Source organism: Petaurus breviceps, unplaced genomic scaffold, assembly GCF_028583685.1.
Source record: "Petaurus breviceps papuanus isolate PSGF00001 unplaced genomic scaffold, PetGlider_PUasm1.0 90630, whole genome shotgun sequence".
NCBI classification, from domain to species: domain Eukaryota; kingdom Metazoa; phylum Chordata; class Mammalia; order Diprotodontia; family Petauridae; genus Petaurus; species Petaurus breviceps.
The window spans coordinates 1,589,359-1,607,080 of NW_027187291.1; the positions used below are offsets into that span (position 1 = coordinate 1,589,359).

Genomic DNA, 17,722 nt, shown 5'->3' on the forward strand with positions numbered 1-17,722 from the left:
AGTCTTTATTACTCCAGACCCAGTGCTATCCACTCCACCACCTTGATAGAGGAAACAGATAAAATGTTTTGGAAATAGACTAACAGCCTGGCAGAAGATTATTATATTGTGAGATTAGGGACTTCAATTTTCCAGATATCTGCTGGAACTCTCACTCTGCCAAAAGCCCAGCAGTTTCTTGCTATGCCTGAATAATAATCTCAATCTTCAAAAGATATAGGAACCAACAAGAGTCAATTCTTTACTGGAGCTGATCCTCACTAACAAAGAGGAATGGGTTGTTGGGGTAAAGATGATGGGATTTTTTTTGGGCGGGGGAAGAGCACCTAATTGTCCCTGATGAATTCATATGGCTGAGCCCAGATGAACTACCTAAAAGAATTGGGAAATAACAAATAATAGCTAGCAAGCTTTTCTATAGCACTTTAAGGTTTGCAAAGCAATCAACATATTACCTGATTTGATCCTCACAATAATGCTGTGAATTAGATGCTATTTTTATTCTCATTTTACAATTGAGGACACTGAGGTTGAGAGAGATTTAGTGACTTAGAGTCATATAGTTAATAGATGTCTGAGGAATGATTTGTATTTTTTGAATTTGATATGAGGACAGAAGTTATTGTTAAGCCACTATCAATGATAGGGGAAAGATAATCAGAAGTGGGAGAGGTGCTGTAGGACTTGAGAAGGGAAAATGTCCCATTTTCTAAAAGGAGGGGAGTAAGAAAACAGATAACCTTTATACCAGTGGGCTTAACTTTGATTCTGGGAAAATTCTAGAATAGATCATGAAAGAGAAGGCAAATGAGTACCTAACAAAAAAAGTGATAATTACAAAAGGCTACCATGGCTTCGTCAAGAACAGGTCATACCAAACTATGCTTATTTCTTTTTTTTGACAGGCTTACTAAACTGGAAGATGGAGGGAATACTGGTGATGTTGTATCTAGATTTTAGCAAAGTATTTGACAAGGTATCTCGTACCATTCTTATGGATAAGATGGAAAGATATGGGCTATGATAATATAATTAGGTGGATTTGGAACTGGTTCAATGGATGGACTCAAAGAACAGTAATATCAACTTGGCAAGAAGCCTCTATTCAAGTAGCCCAAGGATCTATGCTATTTAACAATTTTTATCAATGGTTAATGCATAGATAATGCACTCATCAAATTTGCAGGTGATATAAAAAATGGGATAGACAGCTAAAACACTGGACGACAGAGTCAGAATACAAAATGATTTTGAGAGACCGGAGCATTGCCTAATTCTTAGAGATACAACAGAGATCAATAAAGTCTTGTGCTTGTACTTGTACTTGGGCTCATCTTACAACCACAGGGTAGGAATAGTGGTGGGAAACATTTATACACTGCCTACTATGTGCTAGTTACTGTGCTAAGTGCTTTACAAATATCCTATTTGATCCGCACAACAATGCTACAAGTTAGGTGATGTTATTATTTTACTATTTAAATTTTTTTTATAAAATAAAATATTATTTGAATTTTAAATAAAATTTATTATTATTTCCCATTTTACATCTAGGGAACCTGAGGCAGACACCAGTTAAGTGACTTGCCCAGAATTCACACAGTTACTCAGGTCTTCTCTACTCCAGGCTCAGTGGCATTCCATCTGCTACACTGACAGCTGATTTACATGGTTAGAGAGCAGCTTACTTGAAAAAGGCCTGAGGATTTTAGTAGACTGCAAGCTCAGAAAGAGTCAGCATTGTGATGAAGCAGTTTTTAAAAAAAGGAAAGAAAAGGGAAAAAACTAATGTCATCTTACACTGTGCTAAAAGAGGTATGGCTTCTAAGAATAAGGAGTGGGTGGTTGGGGGGGAGGGAGTCCCTATTTTGTGCCCTGATGAAATAACATTGGAAGTAACACGCTCAGTTCTAGGAGACACATTTTAAGAAAAAAACCCACTGGTAACCTGGTAAGCATTCAGAGGAAGGATAAGAAGAATGGGGAAGGGTCTTGAATGAATGCCATATCAAGATCACTTGTAGAAAATGGGAATATTTGGAGAATATTCTGGATATATCCAGATCTGGAGAAAAGAAGACCCAGGGATAACAAGATAGCTGCCTTCAACTACTTGAAATGTCAGAGGGAATAGACCAAATAGGCAGAGTTTCAAAGAGGTGCATTTGGAGGAAATGTACTAGTCACTGGAGCTGTCCAAAAGTGGAAAAGGCCACTTTGGGAAGTTTTAAGTTCCCTGTCATTGGGGTTTCCTAGTGGAGGCTGAATGAACAATTTTTATAAAGAGGTTTCCTTTGGTGTATGCATTGTACTACATACATCAGCTCTAAAATTCTGTGATTGTTATCTACCATCCCCCTGGCTCCCACCTTAGACAGCAAACTCCATTATGGCAGGGACCCAGCCTTTGATATCTGTATCTCCCCTGCACCTAGCACTGTGCCTCACTTAGCAAATGTTTGCTGAATCAAATCACATGCTCTATGCCTCAATTTCCCCACTAACTAAATGGAGACAGAACAATCTTAGCACTGATCTCTTCAATCTCATTCAACCAACATGCCAACATTAAGTGCTTATCATGTACAGATGTACAAATGTACAGATCATGTACAGAACACTGAGCTTGGAGTCAGGAAGACCCAAATCAAATCCAGCTACATACAATTAATAGCTGAGTGACTCTGGGCAAGTCATTTGACCCTGTTTGCCTCAGTTTCCTATCTGTAAAATGCTTGCTTCTCCATTGTTCTCAGAGAGGAACACGAGGGTGATGACTTGTTTGTGAACTAGATTTAAGTGAGGCAGAGATGTGCAGTCCTCAGCTTCACTGTCTCCTCCAGAGTGATCAGAGTCCAACGACAAGACAAAAGTCAAGATGACTGGTGATGGCCCTCTGTAAAATGAGCTGGAGGAGGAAATGACGAACCACTCTGGAATCTTTGCCAAGAAAATCCCAAATGGGGTCATGGAGAGTGAGACACAACTGAACAACAAAATTGTGTGCAAGGCACTATGCTAGGAATTGGAGACAAAAATACAAAAATAAAATCATCTTGCCCTCAAGGAATTTGGGTTTCTAAGCTGAAGAATTTGGAGCTTGACGGGACCTTTGGGCTTGACATCAGGAAGACTTATCTTCCTGAGTTAAAATCTGGCCTCTGATACTTACTAGCAGTGTGACCCTAGGCAAGTCACTATCTCTGTTTGCCTCAGTTTCCTCATCTATCAAATGAGATGGAGAAGGAAATGGCAAACACTCCAGTATCTTTGGCAAGAAAATCCCAAAAAAGGGTAACAGAGTCAGACATGAATGAAAACAATAAACAAACAAAAATCTACCCTAATGAGATAGTTTGTTATCTACTGCGGTGTCAAACTTAAGTAGAAATGGGGACCACTAAACAATAAAAAGGATCCCTCTGGGCTTGGTTTTAAAATGTAATATATCTATGTTTTACTGTATTTTTATTTATTTTAAAAAATATTTCCCAATTGCATTTTAATCTGGTTCTGGCCCACTTGGGAATGTTGTAGGCCCCATGCAACCCACTCTCTCTCTCTCTCTCTCTCTCTCTGTCTCTCTCTCTCTCTCTCTCTCTCTCTCTTTATATATATATATATATATATATATATATATATATATAAATTTATATTTATATATATATATATATAGTACTTTAAGGTTTACAAAGTACTTTCCATATAGCATATTCATTACATCCTCAAAGCTCTGGGAGGTAAGTCCTATTATTATTATCATCTCCATTTGATAGTAACAGAAACTGAGTCAAGCAGAGGTTAAGTAACTTGCCTGGGGTCACAGAGTTATTAAGTATCTGAGGCTCTGATTTGAACTCAGGACTTCCTAATTCCATATACTACACTTTATCCACTGTGCCACTTAGCTATATAAAAAAGAGTTAATGTTAACTTTGGAGGGAAGTGATTCTTATAACCTAAAGAAATATATCTTTGTTTTCTTTTTTAAAAATAAGATTTATTGATATCTTTTGTTTTAATTTTTCCAGTCATTTCTGTACAAGGCCTCACATCTAAATCCGGAACTGAACCTTCCCTTGTAACAAATAAAATCAATTAAGCACAAATATCTGATACAATGACTGTCTCTGACAATATATATGAAATTCTGCCCCAGTGGTCACTCCCTGTCTCTCTTCCAAGAGGAGGAAGACAGAAATGTCTCATTTTCTTTGACAGTAGCTACTAAAAACTAGATGTATTAATATAAAAACACATTATGTCATTTTGGGGAAAAAAGAACAGGAAGCTTGGAAAGCTAAATATTTGAAAAGGTATCAATGTCAGCATTAAACTTCAAAAATATTTAACATGTATCCTACCTCTCCTGACTAATTTGTACAAAATGTAGCAAAAGGGGGGTGGTGAAGGAGAGGGAAAGGGAAAAAAACCCACAGGAAGTCGAACCACAAAGGCAGTTGTCAAGATTGTTAAAGCAAAATAAGACTGTGCCAGAGTCAGGAGTATTTGCCCTTGTGTACATTTTTTTTTCCTGTTAACTCTCAGAAGACACAGAAAACATTTTGGAAGGCTTTAAAAAAAAAAGCACTTTAGGTTGGGCTGCTCCAAGTTTGCAGCCAACAGTTGTGTTTATAAAACACTGGCATTCCAAGAATAGCTATAGAACAGAGACTTAATGATAAATTATAAATATTGTAAATTCAGACTTTTTCGTGCATTTGTGAACACATCATAAATCTAGACTGTGTTTCTTTGCATAGATCCCACTTACAACTGTGCTAAAGCCTCTTGGCATGAATGCAAAGGGTGTTTTTGTAAATAAAACTTAGTGAAAATCACTGTTCACTCCATTAATTCAAAAACACTTCTCCTCCACTTCAAAGCGAAGCCTCTCCCCCTCACTTACTCTCTTCTTCAGTGTAAAGACAGTGGTTTTTATGGTCTGATTTGCTTCTTGTACTTGTCATAACTACATGTACCAAGTATGTGATAGCAATGCAACAGAAGTTAGACGACATCTGAACCTCAATCCAATACAGTTCAACCTTTGCAAGAGTACTAGCTCATACATTTAATCTCTGCAGCACCAGCAATGGAATCCTGCAGAATGGAAAAGCCCTGTGCATCTCTGTAATGCTAACAACACATGGTGCTTTACAAACAGAGGCAGCTAGGTGGCGCAGTGGATAGAGCGATGGACTTTTACTACCTCCAACACTTACTAGCTGTTTACCCTGGGCAAGTCATTTAACCTTTCTGCCTCAGTTTCCTCATCTTCAAAATGGAGACAATAATAGCACCCATCTCTCAAGATTTGTGTGAAGATAAAATGAGATAAAATCTGTAAAGTGTTTTGAAAACCTTAACATGTTATATAAATGCTAGTAGTCCTCATTATTATTATCTTACTTGAGATTCACAACAACCCTATGAAGCAACTCCTATGATTAGGGCCCATTTTACTGATAAAGAAACTCAAACTCTGAGAGGTTAAAAGCTTTGCCCAGGGTTAAGCAATTGTTGTTGCTGTTTATCCTTCGTTCTTTGAACCTACTCTAGTATCTTTGCCAAGAAAATCCCAAATGGGGTCACAAAGAGTCAGACATGACTGAACAACAAAAAGAATTAAAAGAATTCTTGATTCCAAGACTATCTACTATACTACACTGCCGCTCAGTATAGAAATTAGGGTGCATTTGCCATGGATAAAGGTTACAAATGTATTCCATCTAAATACTACCAGTGTGGAGTATGTATTATGAAATTGCACATATTTATGTGTGTAGCTCTCCTGTAAATCACCATCAACTATAAAATATAGTAGGTACAGGAATAAAAATATCTTTTGTTTCTGGAAGTGCCTTATATTAAAAAATCTTTGAGGTTCTCATTATGGATATTAATGAGTTATCTCTCATGGGAGGAAAAAAAAGGTGGGGAGGAAATGATGCCAAGATAAATACAATTTTTAAATGTATCCAGTAATATTTTATTTACCGAATTTTTTTTACCATGGATTCCTTCCCTTCTTCTCTTGGCCTCCATTGTTTGGGCACAGGAAAAAAACCTGTCACTTCAAAAATCATGTCTTTCTAGGCTCACAGAGGAGGAATCTCATATCTATCATTTTCCTGGAAATCTGTATCAGATTTCCTTGGAGTTTTAAAAATGGTTCACCAGACAACAACACCATCACTAGTAAAAACAACAGTAAGAGTGCTGCTGCTGATGGTAACATTTTTTTTCCTAGAATGCTCTGAAGTTTGCAATCACTTTAGTCTATATTATCTATATTTCATATATGTCTATATTATCTTATTTTTATCTTCACCACAACCTAGCAAAGTATGCAGAGCAGACATTGTTATCCCCTGCCCCCTTATTTTAAACAGATGAGGAAATTGTAGGAACAAGGGAAAACAGATAAACAGCCTGAATCTAAGAAATATTGAAAAACCTTTTTTGTGCCATGGACTCCTTAGGTGATATGGTGAAGCCCAAATACCATTCCTCAAAATCATGTTTTAAAATGAATCAAATAAAATACAAAGGATGACAAAGGAAACCAGCTGGATTGAAATACAGTTATCAAAAAATAAAAGTTCAACTGGCCCAGGAACAGAACCCATGACCTAGAAGAATGCCTCCAACCCACTGAGTACATTTTTCACAAAAGAATCTATGGAAGGACAAGAATAATAAGGGATAAGGAGATAGTAACAGGCTATAACTAACACTAATGGAGGGGGTACCCACAAACCAGTGAGTTCACAGGAGGAAACTGAGGCTCAGAGGAGTTGTGGGTTTGCCCATATAGTCTAGTGACACATAGTTAGAGAGCCAAGACTAGATTCTAGGTCCTCTGACTCCTAATCCAGAAGCCTTTCTAGTATACCCCAGTGCCTGCCCCTAACGTAAACAAGTATTACTAGACTTATGTAAATGCATTATTGGTTGTATTTTCATTTCATTTTTAATTAAATTCATACTTGAAAATAGCATGATTTAGTTTAAACCTTGGGCCTGGGGGGGTATAGGAGGGAGTTAATGCTAATTCACATGAAATTATTTATTATTAGCAATATTTTATATTAGATACATTTCACAGTGTAAACTACATCTAATTTGCTCATAAAACTACAAGGCCATGGTGGCTCCATTCAGCCATCAAAGGGATTTTCCTAAAGCACAGGCAGGATCATGTCTCTTCCCTCCCTCCTGTCATCCCCCTCACTCCATAAACTCCACTGGCTCCCTATTGCCTCTGGTTCAATCATAAAATGCTGTCTGGCATTCAAAGCCCCATTCACCCTAGTCCCCTCCTACTTTTCCTGTCTTCTTCCACCTTATTCCTACCACATACTCTTTGATTCATGAACAAGATATTCCATCTCTTGACTCCAGGCATTTTCACCTGCTGTTCCCATACCTAGTACTCTCCTTCCCACCCTCCACCTACTGACTTCCCTGGTTTGCCTTTCCCAGCTCCTCTTAATTTTAGTGCCTTCCCTCTGTTAATTATTTGCTATTTATCTTGTATATAGTTTGCTTTGTATATATTTGTTTGCATGTCATATCCCCCATTACACTGTAAGCTCCTTGAGGGCAAGAGTATCTTTTGCTTCATTTTGTCTCCACAGTGCATAGCACATAATGGTGCTGAATAAATATTTATAGATCAATAATTATTAATATACTTTACAAAGAGGAAAACTGAGGTACAGAGAGAAAAAGTGGATTTCTCAATACTAGAAAGAGTATTTGACCAAAGAACAAAACTGGCATCCTGACTTCTAGTCATGTGCTCCAAAAAGTCAACCATTGCTTCTGCAACATTTGATGAATTGGAATGGCAAAAATAACATGGCAAGGGGGCAGCTAGGTGGTGCAGTGAATAGAACACCAGTTCTGAAGTCAGGAGGACCTGAGTTCAAATGTGGCCTCAGACATTTACTAGCTGTGTGACCTTGGGCAAGTCACTTAACTCCAATTGCCCTGCCTCTTACCCCCTCCAAAAAGACAAAAAAAAATCATTGCAGAGATTTTAGTGCATGACTTTCATAACTAAAAAATGGGGTATTAAAAAATTTTAAGCTAAGCTTAAAAAAGAAAAATACTTTTAAAGGCACTGGGAGTTATACTAGCACCTAAAAGTCAATTCAATAAGCATTCATGATTTGATAGGCATTGTGCTAAGTGCTGAAGAAACAAAAGCTTTCATCTTACTAAAAACAAAAATTCCTGTGTACTCCAACTATATGTGACCTAAATTATAGAAGCCCCCATTTCTCCCAACATTGCACAGTAAGGACAAGGGCCTATCAGACTATTTCTCCCCTCCCTTTCCTTATAAATTTTCCCCTTCACCTTCACCAAAATACATCATCTGACAAGGGAGATAGGCCAATATGAAAACTTATAGGAACGTAGAATCTAAGAGCTAGAACATATCTTAGAGAACAGAGGTTATGACTCCCTAATTTTGCAGAAGTAGAAATTGATATTGGGAGAGAAGAAATTATTTGCCCCCAGGATTACAAAGTTAGTAAATATCACAGTCAGGATCTGAACTCAGGTCCTCTGACCCTAGATTTAGTGCTCTTTCTGCCACAACACGGTGCCTGACATGGAATGGCATTAAAGAAGATGTTATACTACTCTCTTCAAAATATTAAACACAGTGGAGTCAGTCCCCAACTAGACAAAGGTAGGTTTGGAATAGAATGCTGGGCTAGCAAATGTTTATCTGACAGTCAGTTTCCTTCATTTCAGGAGATCATTTCCCAGGTGTATTTCACAAAATCATAGGATTTTGACATGGAAAGTTTATTACAGATCCCATACTCCAACTCATTTTTATAGAAGAAGAAATTGTGGAACAGAGAGAAGTGACCTGACCAAGGTCTAAAAGGGAGTATCAGAAGTGGTAGTCAAACCCTAGTCCTCTGAACTCTAATCCAGTTCTCCTTTCTTTGCACTTCCTCTTCGTCTGTACAACCCTCCTCCCCACCAAGACCACTAGTAGTTCTGCTTCCAGTGCAGCCCTCACAGACATCACCCAGGGAACCAACCATCCCTACCAACTGCCAACCATACACAGGACAGGGAAACCAGCCTGATGAAGCAGCAAGGTACCTTGAGGGAGAGACAAGACTCAGCAAGCATGTACTAGGCAAGCTGGGCCACCACCATCATCCTGACCACTATCTCCCTGCAGACCCCAGGGAAGACAGGCCAGGACCCTGAGTCCAAGAGCCATTGAAACTTCTGCTTCCAGCCTAGTGCCCTCAGCCATCTTCTTTACATACAACCCCTATTCAGATGCAGCTTGGCACTTACCTCTGCCAAGTGCTATAGCCATAGCTACTGAAGACTCAGAAAAGAAAATCTTTGCCATCAAAGTCCCTGGCACCGTCAAATGGCTCAATCTGGGAACCCAGTCTGATTTTCTCAGTGGAAATGACTTTAAAGAAGAGACACTAACATCTGCTTTGCTTCTGCACCCTAAGGACTATGGGACTCTTCCATCTGACTTGCAGCCGAAAACTTCCTATGTGCTGTCTCCTCCATTAGTACATGAGTTCCTTGAGAAAAAGAGACTATCTCCCTTTTCTGTCTATAACCCAGAGCTAAGCACAATGCTTTACACACAGTAAACACTTAATAGATGCTTCTTTCACTCATTCACATCTTAGATAACTCCTTTTCAAAGCGCCAGAGAAGTAAGGCACAAAGAAAGAAAGGGTGTGAAGAAGAGGATGGCATTACCTTCCCAGCTGTTTTTCATGTGGGTAGTTAAAACAGCCCTATGAGGAAGGGGATTGGATATGGAGAGCCACGTTGAGACTTTATTCTCCCCAGGGACCAGTGGTGATGTGATCAGAAGAACAATGGACTCATAACCAGAGGCCACGGACTCAAGCCACCACTCCACTAATTACTACTTGTGTGACCTTGGGCCACATTTCCTCACTTATAAAATGACGGTGAGCCTACACTTTTCAAGGGCCCTTCTACTTCTAAGTCCTAATGTCATAAAATTCAAGACTATTTCTTTCCACTCATCCAACCCTGGTTTAGTCATGTGTCCTAAAGAATAAAGCTCAGCCAAACAAACAGTTCATTAACAAACACATCCTCTCTTCTCCCCCACAGGGAGTTCAGGGAAACAGTTTTTAAAAATCATATCAAAGATTTCTTGACACTATCAAGAAGCCTTTCCTCTTGAGTAAGAGTTCAAGCTCAGGCCTCCTGTCGCTCCCTCCTCATCCCCAACCTAACATTAACCACTCTTCCAGCATTTTCGTAATACTGCTGCCAGCTGCTCTCTTTCCCCATTTCCCCCACCCCCTCTCCAAGTCGGCTCTTTCCATAATTTTATTTTAAAGTTCTCTCAAAGCACCCCAGATTGGTTGGCTGCTGCTTTCATAGATCACTGCTTCTTGAAGCCCTAAGACAGCTAAAGATCTTTCAACTGAGCAAAGGAGGAAAGAAAGCTCCAAAATTAAAACAGAGGACCTTGAGGGAAGGAAAAGAAACCCGGACAGCAAACAGGGATTTTTCTTCCTCACATTCACAAATGAAGAGAGATTTTTGCTACACATGCAGACTATTTCCCACAAAGTAGATGTACTTCACTTTCCAAACAATGTCTGCTTTGCCTATTATTTTCCTACCCCCAATATACTTTTTAGAAAAGGGGTATGTAGTAATATCTTCTTTGTGAAGTGACATACAACCAACCATATCATCCCTGAGCAATAATCCTGGCATAGCTTGCTTTTTGTTTCATACAACTCATGCATTTAAGTCTTTATGCTCCCCAGGGTCTGTTCTATTTAACATCCAAAATTATTTTTTCCCAACATGTTGTTAGTGCTAGATTCCTAACACCTGTCATATTTTTTCAGAAAAATGAATTCTAATAGGTCTATGCACTTCAGAAAGACCACATCTGAATACTGCTACACATAGGATTTTGTTTTATTTTGCTTTTTGGGATTAGTATATGTGTGCATATATATGTATACCCAAATATGTGTATATATACTATATACTAAACAAATAATACATATACTAATAACTGAGTTATATGGGCATTCCCTTGAATACTATATTTTGGCTTTCAGAAAGCAAACTTGTCTGTCTTGTCCTTATATATTATTCTGCATCTTTTTTTTTTTGCTAGGGCAATTGGGGTTAAGTGACTTGCCCAAAGTCAGACAGCTAGTAAGTGTGTCAAGTGTCTGAGCCCAGATTTGAACTCAGGTCCTCCTGACTCCCGGGACAGTGCTCTATTTACTGTGCCACCTAGCCGCCCTTCTGCATCTTTCAAATTGTGAATTGAGCTAGAAATGCTTCCTGAAAGCCAACTATGCAGTCACATCACCTGGTTATAGCTCCCGACTACAAAACAGTAATGCTAGCTTCAAGAACTATAGGAATAATCAAATGGAATTCTCCCTTCTTTAAGGTCGCCTATTCCAGCAAGTCGGTCATGGGCTTGAAACTAATTGATTTGTATCTAAAACAAATCATCCTCTGGGAAAGTGAAGATTTTTAATAATGCGAAAATTATGACTCACAGCATTTGAAATGTTTTCTGGAAGTAATATTCAGTCATTGGATGCCTAGGCAGGACACAATGACATGTAGAAACAGCTAATGAAAAATTGCTAGGGCGGTGCAAAAAAAAAAGTCTCTGATCCTATTTGCAACTGTGATCAAAAACATTTTGAGATGAAGATCAAAAGTCCTCTATTTATAAATAAATGAAGATCTGATATTCGTCTGTTTTTAAGAAAAACATTTCCAGCCTTCCCAGCTAAGGTACTTAAATGAGTAAACATAGGTAAACTTTATGAAGAGCATGAAAAACTGGATATGAACTCTTTCAAAAAATCCAATTTTGAACCTTTTTATGTGCTCTAATCCTTTCCTTTTTTAAATTTTGTACACAGCTGTCTGTTGTACTTTCTCGAATGATGCCAGATGCTGGGTTCATCAACCAAACGCAGGAAAACAATGGTTTGGAAGCAATTAGAAGCATCGAGGCTGCACTGAGGCTCATATTAAAACGTGATAACGCTGTTCTAGTGGGAATTTCAACACTGCCGCATTTCTGACATTTCTGTGTTGCCAGACAGACAAGATGTGTGCAAGCGCACAGTGATCAAGGAGGTAACACACTGGAATTTATTTCTGGAGCAAATGAAGGATTAGCTGGCTTGGAAAACTCACAAGGCTTTTATCATGGCCCCTGCTTCTATCTTGTTTGAATGCCAGTGGATCCTTCCATTTTCATCAGTCATTTGAGGTGCAAAAAAGAGTGTATTTTCCTGTTCCTCGAAAACAGTCCAGCAACAATTCACTCAGAAGGCAGAAGCATCAGGACCTCCTGTTGCTAATAAGCAGGAGTGCCCAGCAGGGTTGGGTTGGGCTAGGCACATCACTGACATCCAGAGAGCCCAAGATTAGAGCTTTAGAGCCAGAAGGGGCTTCAGAGATCTCCTAATCCCTTCTAAACCCTCATTTTACAGAAGAGGAAACTGAGGCACATGAGGGAAAGGGGAGGGGTAGCAGGATGTAGGATTATTAATACTCCACCAAATTTCCCATGAAAAGCAGTTAATGCTATTTAGTGGAGGAACTTGTCTAAATAAAACAGAAGAACCTTAGAACTGGAAACCAGCACCCAGCTTACTAGCCACTCTAAGGGAATAAAGTCACAGTTAAGCAATACTCACCTCGGGGTTGGAAATCCAAGCGGTATCTGAAATACAAAGAAGAGAAGGCAGATAAGTATATTTTAAAATTCACTTAACCATTTTTTCTTAATTTAGATTGGCCGTAAGTAACTGTAGGACCTGGACCAAAGAGACTTATCTGATACTCAGAGAATGGCTAAAATGGTTACTTACGCAAAGACAGCTCAGTGTAGTATGGGCAAAAAACATTGAAATTAGGGTCAGGACAGAGAACTGAGTTTAAAGTCTGCTTATGACACTTCAAACTGTGGGAACACAGGCAGGTCATGGATTTCTTAGAGCCTCAATTTCCTCATTTTAAAAACAGGGATAATAAGAGCTATGGCATTTACCACATCCCATGAGAGTATATGTAAAGTGATTTGTAAACCTATACAACAGTATAGTACATAGGTGGGGAACCTATGGCCTCGAGGCCACATGTGGCCCTTGAGATCCTCTAGATTTGTTCTGTAAAACTTGGACTTAGTCAAAAGGCTGCACCTGAGTACCTAGCCTCGAGGCCGCAAGTTCCCCACCCAGGTATAATACTATTTATACTATATAAATATCCCCTAGTCGTAGCAGTGGTGATGGTGATGGTGATGGTGGCAGTGGTGGGGGTAATAATGATGATGATGATGGTGGTGGTGGTAATGGCAGCGACAGTAGGGGTAGCAGTAATAGAAGTAATGGTAGCAGTAGCAGTGTGCTCATTAAGGAAACATCAAAGGCTTTCACTGGAATCTGACAGATGCATTAGTCTCAGGAGAGGCATCATGGTATGGTATTGTAGATAGAACACAGGACCTGAAGTCTGGAAGGTCTGGGTTCAAATCCTGCCTCTGACCCTTTTGCCAGCTACATAACTATCTAAGTCTTTGAATCCTTTTTCATACTCAGGCACTCTCTTACACTATAAATTAGAAACTGGGTACTGATATATGATTGTCAGATCTAAATTCAAGCCTCAGTAACTTCTTCAACCTTCCATTCCAGATCATGGTGTTTCACTCTTGGAAGTATAGTATTAGCGCTACAAAATACATGAGGGATCATTTAACTCAGCTTTACTTATTTTATGTAAATCTCGGATGAAATATTAGTTAAGAACTTTCTATCAAAAATTACAATGTGGATCTTGCTCCTTGGGACTGATAAAGAAGTGACACCTTAAGTTTTCTCAAGTTCAGGACCAAGAAAAAAAATTCAAAATTTAACTTTTCCCCTTAGTGGTTTTCTTTAGCTGATTCCTTTAAATGTCTTTATCCAACATGTACTTGAAGATCCTTAACATATAAATGGTAGCTCTCAAACTTTTTTTTATCTCAATCCCTTTATACGCTTAAAAATTTCTGAGGACCTCCCAAAGAGTTTCTCTTTATATAGTTTGGACTTAGTACTATTATGAAGATAGTTTTGACCTTGCAAATCCCCTTAAAGGATCTCAGGAACACTCGAGGTCTGCTGGGGAACTTTCTCCACCTCTCTTTATATTACTTGGGTGCCAGTGGAGCACACTAGATGTCCATTTATTCTTTACTCTCACAACACCCACCTCTGTTTCTAATTGTACATTTCTTTGATGATATCTTTTATACTACTATGGGGGTGAGGTGGGGGGGGTGGCACATTTCCTCAATGGAGATGGGCGGTATCTTATTTCTATGCAACATGTGTCTCTCCATTGCCCTTTTGGTGACCTGAAATTTTAATTCTTTGGAGACTGAGGTATTCCAAGATTCTCAGCCATATGGCAGACAACTAACATCTTTAATCTCCTCTTTGAACTTTCTGCTAGAATGTAAAAATGAAGACATCTTTGCTCTGCAACATAAATAATAACTCACATTTTGCTTTCCCCACAACCCCAGTGAGATAGGTAATTAATCAATCAATAAGCATTTATCAAATATCTATTATGTACCATGTACTGTGCTAGGTGCTAGGGATACACAGACAAAAATGAAGTCCCTGCTCTTAAAAACCTTAAGAAAATAGTGTATTATCATATCTGTTTTACAGATGTTTGGGAGGCAGACAGGCATTTTCTGTAGAGAGTTGGTCTCAAAACCAAGAAACCCTGGATTTAACCCCCGCTTCAGACATATGCTCACTGTGTGACCCTAGGTAAGTTAGTTAGCTTCTCAGTGCTCTGGACAATGTTTTACGTGCACTGATAGGAGCTTCCTCACCGGAGAGTTCCCTATACCAATGAAATCATAGGTCCATTCTCCATTTACAGATGAGGAATCTGAGGCACAGACAGTGGTTTATTCAGTGTTGTAACATCATTTGCAGACCAAAATGTTTGGGGCTAAATTTAAGAGTAAACTGGGAGAGAGAGAGAGAGAGAGAGAGAGAGAGAGAGAGAGAGAGAGAGAGAGAGAGAGACAGACAGACAGACAGACAGACAGACAGAGACAGGGAGAGAGAGACAGAGACAGAGACAGAGAGACAGAGACAGAGAGAGACAGAGAGAGACAGAGAAGAGAGAATATGTTGGAACCATTTAGTAACTATCATTTCTGCACTCATTCAAAACAATTTACCTTCCCATATTTCCTAGGCAACTGCTGAGGAAGGGTGATATTCCATACCATGTACTCTGTGGAATGCATAGTTCTGAAACTTTAAGTTTGCATTGCACATAAGATAAAGCTTGGTATTTATATTGCTTTATTAATGAAACTAAAATAATTTTCCACTGTGGGGGCTTGAGGGAAGGGATAATAAGACTTAAAACTAAACCTCCAATCTTAGAGACTTATTAAGGAAACATCAAAGACATTAAGACTTAGGTCTTAATGAACATTTGAGGCTAGAATCCAGAAACCTGCAAGAAGATATCAAGAGAAAAAAGAGAAAGCTTCCACTACCTTCAAATATTTTTTAAATACCCAAATTCTAAGTCAACTCTTTTGCTAAAATCATTTGATTTATCAAAGAGCTTGACTTAATACTTTTCTCTTTTCACTCCAAATACACTAACCACACACACACACAGACATACACACACGAATCTCAGAAACACTGATACCAGCTGTCTTCTGAAAATGTGACTGCCAGCATTATGACATTCTTTTAGGCTGAGAAGAAAATAATTTTAAAATTCCTGGCCTCCCCATTATAGTTAATGGGGAGATAGTTTAAGGTTTTTCAGGCTATTGACCTTATCTATCTGCTTATTTAAGGATTCATAATGTAGCATAGTCATAACTTCAGAATAAGCTTCTTAAATTAGAATGATTCCAACAAAAACCAGTAAAACTGGGAAAGAAGCCTAGCCACCACACCCTTAAAAATGCCCAGTCAGCATTCCATTCCATGTGAAAACTTACTGTGATGACTTATCATTCATCCAAAAATGAGTGATGGGGAGGGATGAGAGTATTATAATGAAGGTGTAGAGAGAATATGAATGTTTCACTTACCCAAAAGGGTCAGAGAATACTCTGTTCTAAATAAGGTCATTTCCCAGACAACTGGAGGTCAATCCTTTAAATTGTGACATTTATTTAAAGAGTTTCTTATTGGCAATCTCTGTAAAATGTATTATGCACTTGTCAGCTTTGTAAAAATAACCAATTGCTCATAATTTAATCTCCCCTTGATGACTAAGGGTCATACTTACAAATGTCAATCATTATCTTGAGCTGATGCTCTAGTGGTTATTGGGATATAAAACTGGAACTCACATTTATATATGTACACACAAACCCACCCTGTGAGAAAGGTAGTACAGGTATTATCCTCATCTCCATTTTACAGAAGGGAAAACAGTTCCCTCATACAGGGGAACTGACTTTTCCAAGATCAGTCAGACAATGAAACTTTATAAAGTACGTATTAAGTGGCCGAGGCTACTTGTGTTGATTGTATCAAGGCTTAAAACACTGCACAGCCTCCTGGAAGAGATTTATAATTGCTCAAAGGAGTCTGGTGTGTCCATCCACACAGGGATGACCAAATGGATGAGGAATGCTTATCCATATGCCAGCTTTCAACACATGTATGAATGCACACCCCCATAAAACTTATCCAACAGTATGTACTTCTGGGATAGACAATACAGCAGACAATGAGTTGGGCCCAGAGTTGAAAATGAGAAGGGTGGGCTGGACTGTTTTTTGAAAATTACAAAACACTTGTACTAACACCAAGGATCTAATAACAGCAGAGGCCCACCTTTTGTTTTGTTTTTTTTTTTTTTGCTTTTTGCAATTAGGGTTAAGTGACTTGCCCAAGGTCACATGGCTAGTTTTTGTGTTAAGTGTCTGAGGCCAGATTTGAACTCAGGTCCTCCTGACTCCTGAGGGCTGGTGCTCTATTCACTGCTCCATCTAGCCACCTCAAGGCCCACCTTTTGAATACAAATATTTTGCCATTTTGCCTGCATTGTTATATGGTAGCAACGACCAAGGGTGATCTTTACGCAGATGGTAATGGAAAGGCCCATGGTCGGTGTGAGCTGGCTACATTTACTCAACAAGGAGTAAAGGACATGATCAAGGAACTGTATGACACACAGGGAAGAAGACCTGTTAACGTGGCAAGAATGAGGCATGACAGGTAGACAGAAAGAAACAACTCCCTTGGTTCTCCAACAATGTTGAGAGAAAACAAGGAAGGACTCCAGAATGATGGATGTGAAAAATTTTTGGAAAAACACTAAAGAGGGTAATACAGGATAGACAGGCATGGATAGGTAGGTAGATATTTCTAGGAGTTCGGCCATGAAACAGAAGAGCAAAACTGGATAATGGCTTGATAGGGCAGTAGACCCTAATTAGAGTTTTTAGGGGTAGGGAAGGAACCAGCAGATATAGAGATAATGAAGATTAGAGAGAGGATCAGAGCATGGAAGCAATCTGTTGGAGAAGATAGAAGAGAAAGGGTAGAGAAAACATGTTGAAGAGCTAGTCTTGTCAAGGAGAAAGGTTATATCTTCATCAGGACTGAAGCAAAAGAGG

At 38.9% G+C, this 17,722-nt stretch overlaps 1 protein-coding gene across 3 annotated transcripts in view; it reads right to left on the bottom strand.

Annotated features, from left to right (window-relative positions):
• SKAP1 (src kinase associated phosphoprotein 1) overlaps positions 1 to 17,722 on the bottom strand; it is a 391,122-nt gene that overhangs the window by 314,464 nt on the left and 58,936 nt on the right. For all 3 annotated transcript variants that reach the window (XM_069064333.1, XM_069064332.1, XM_069064334.1), the window contains exon 3: positions 12,750 to 12,775. In XM_069064333.1, the coding sequence (XP_068920434.1) occupies positions 12,750 to 12,775 (26 nt within the window). The remainder of the gene's footprint in view (positions 1 to 12,749; positions 12,776 to 17,722) is intronic.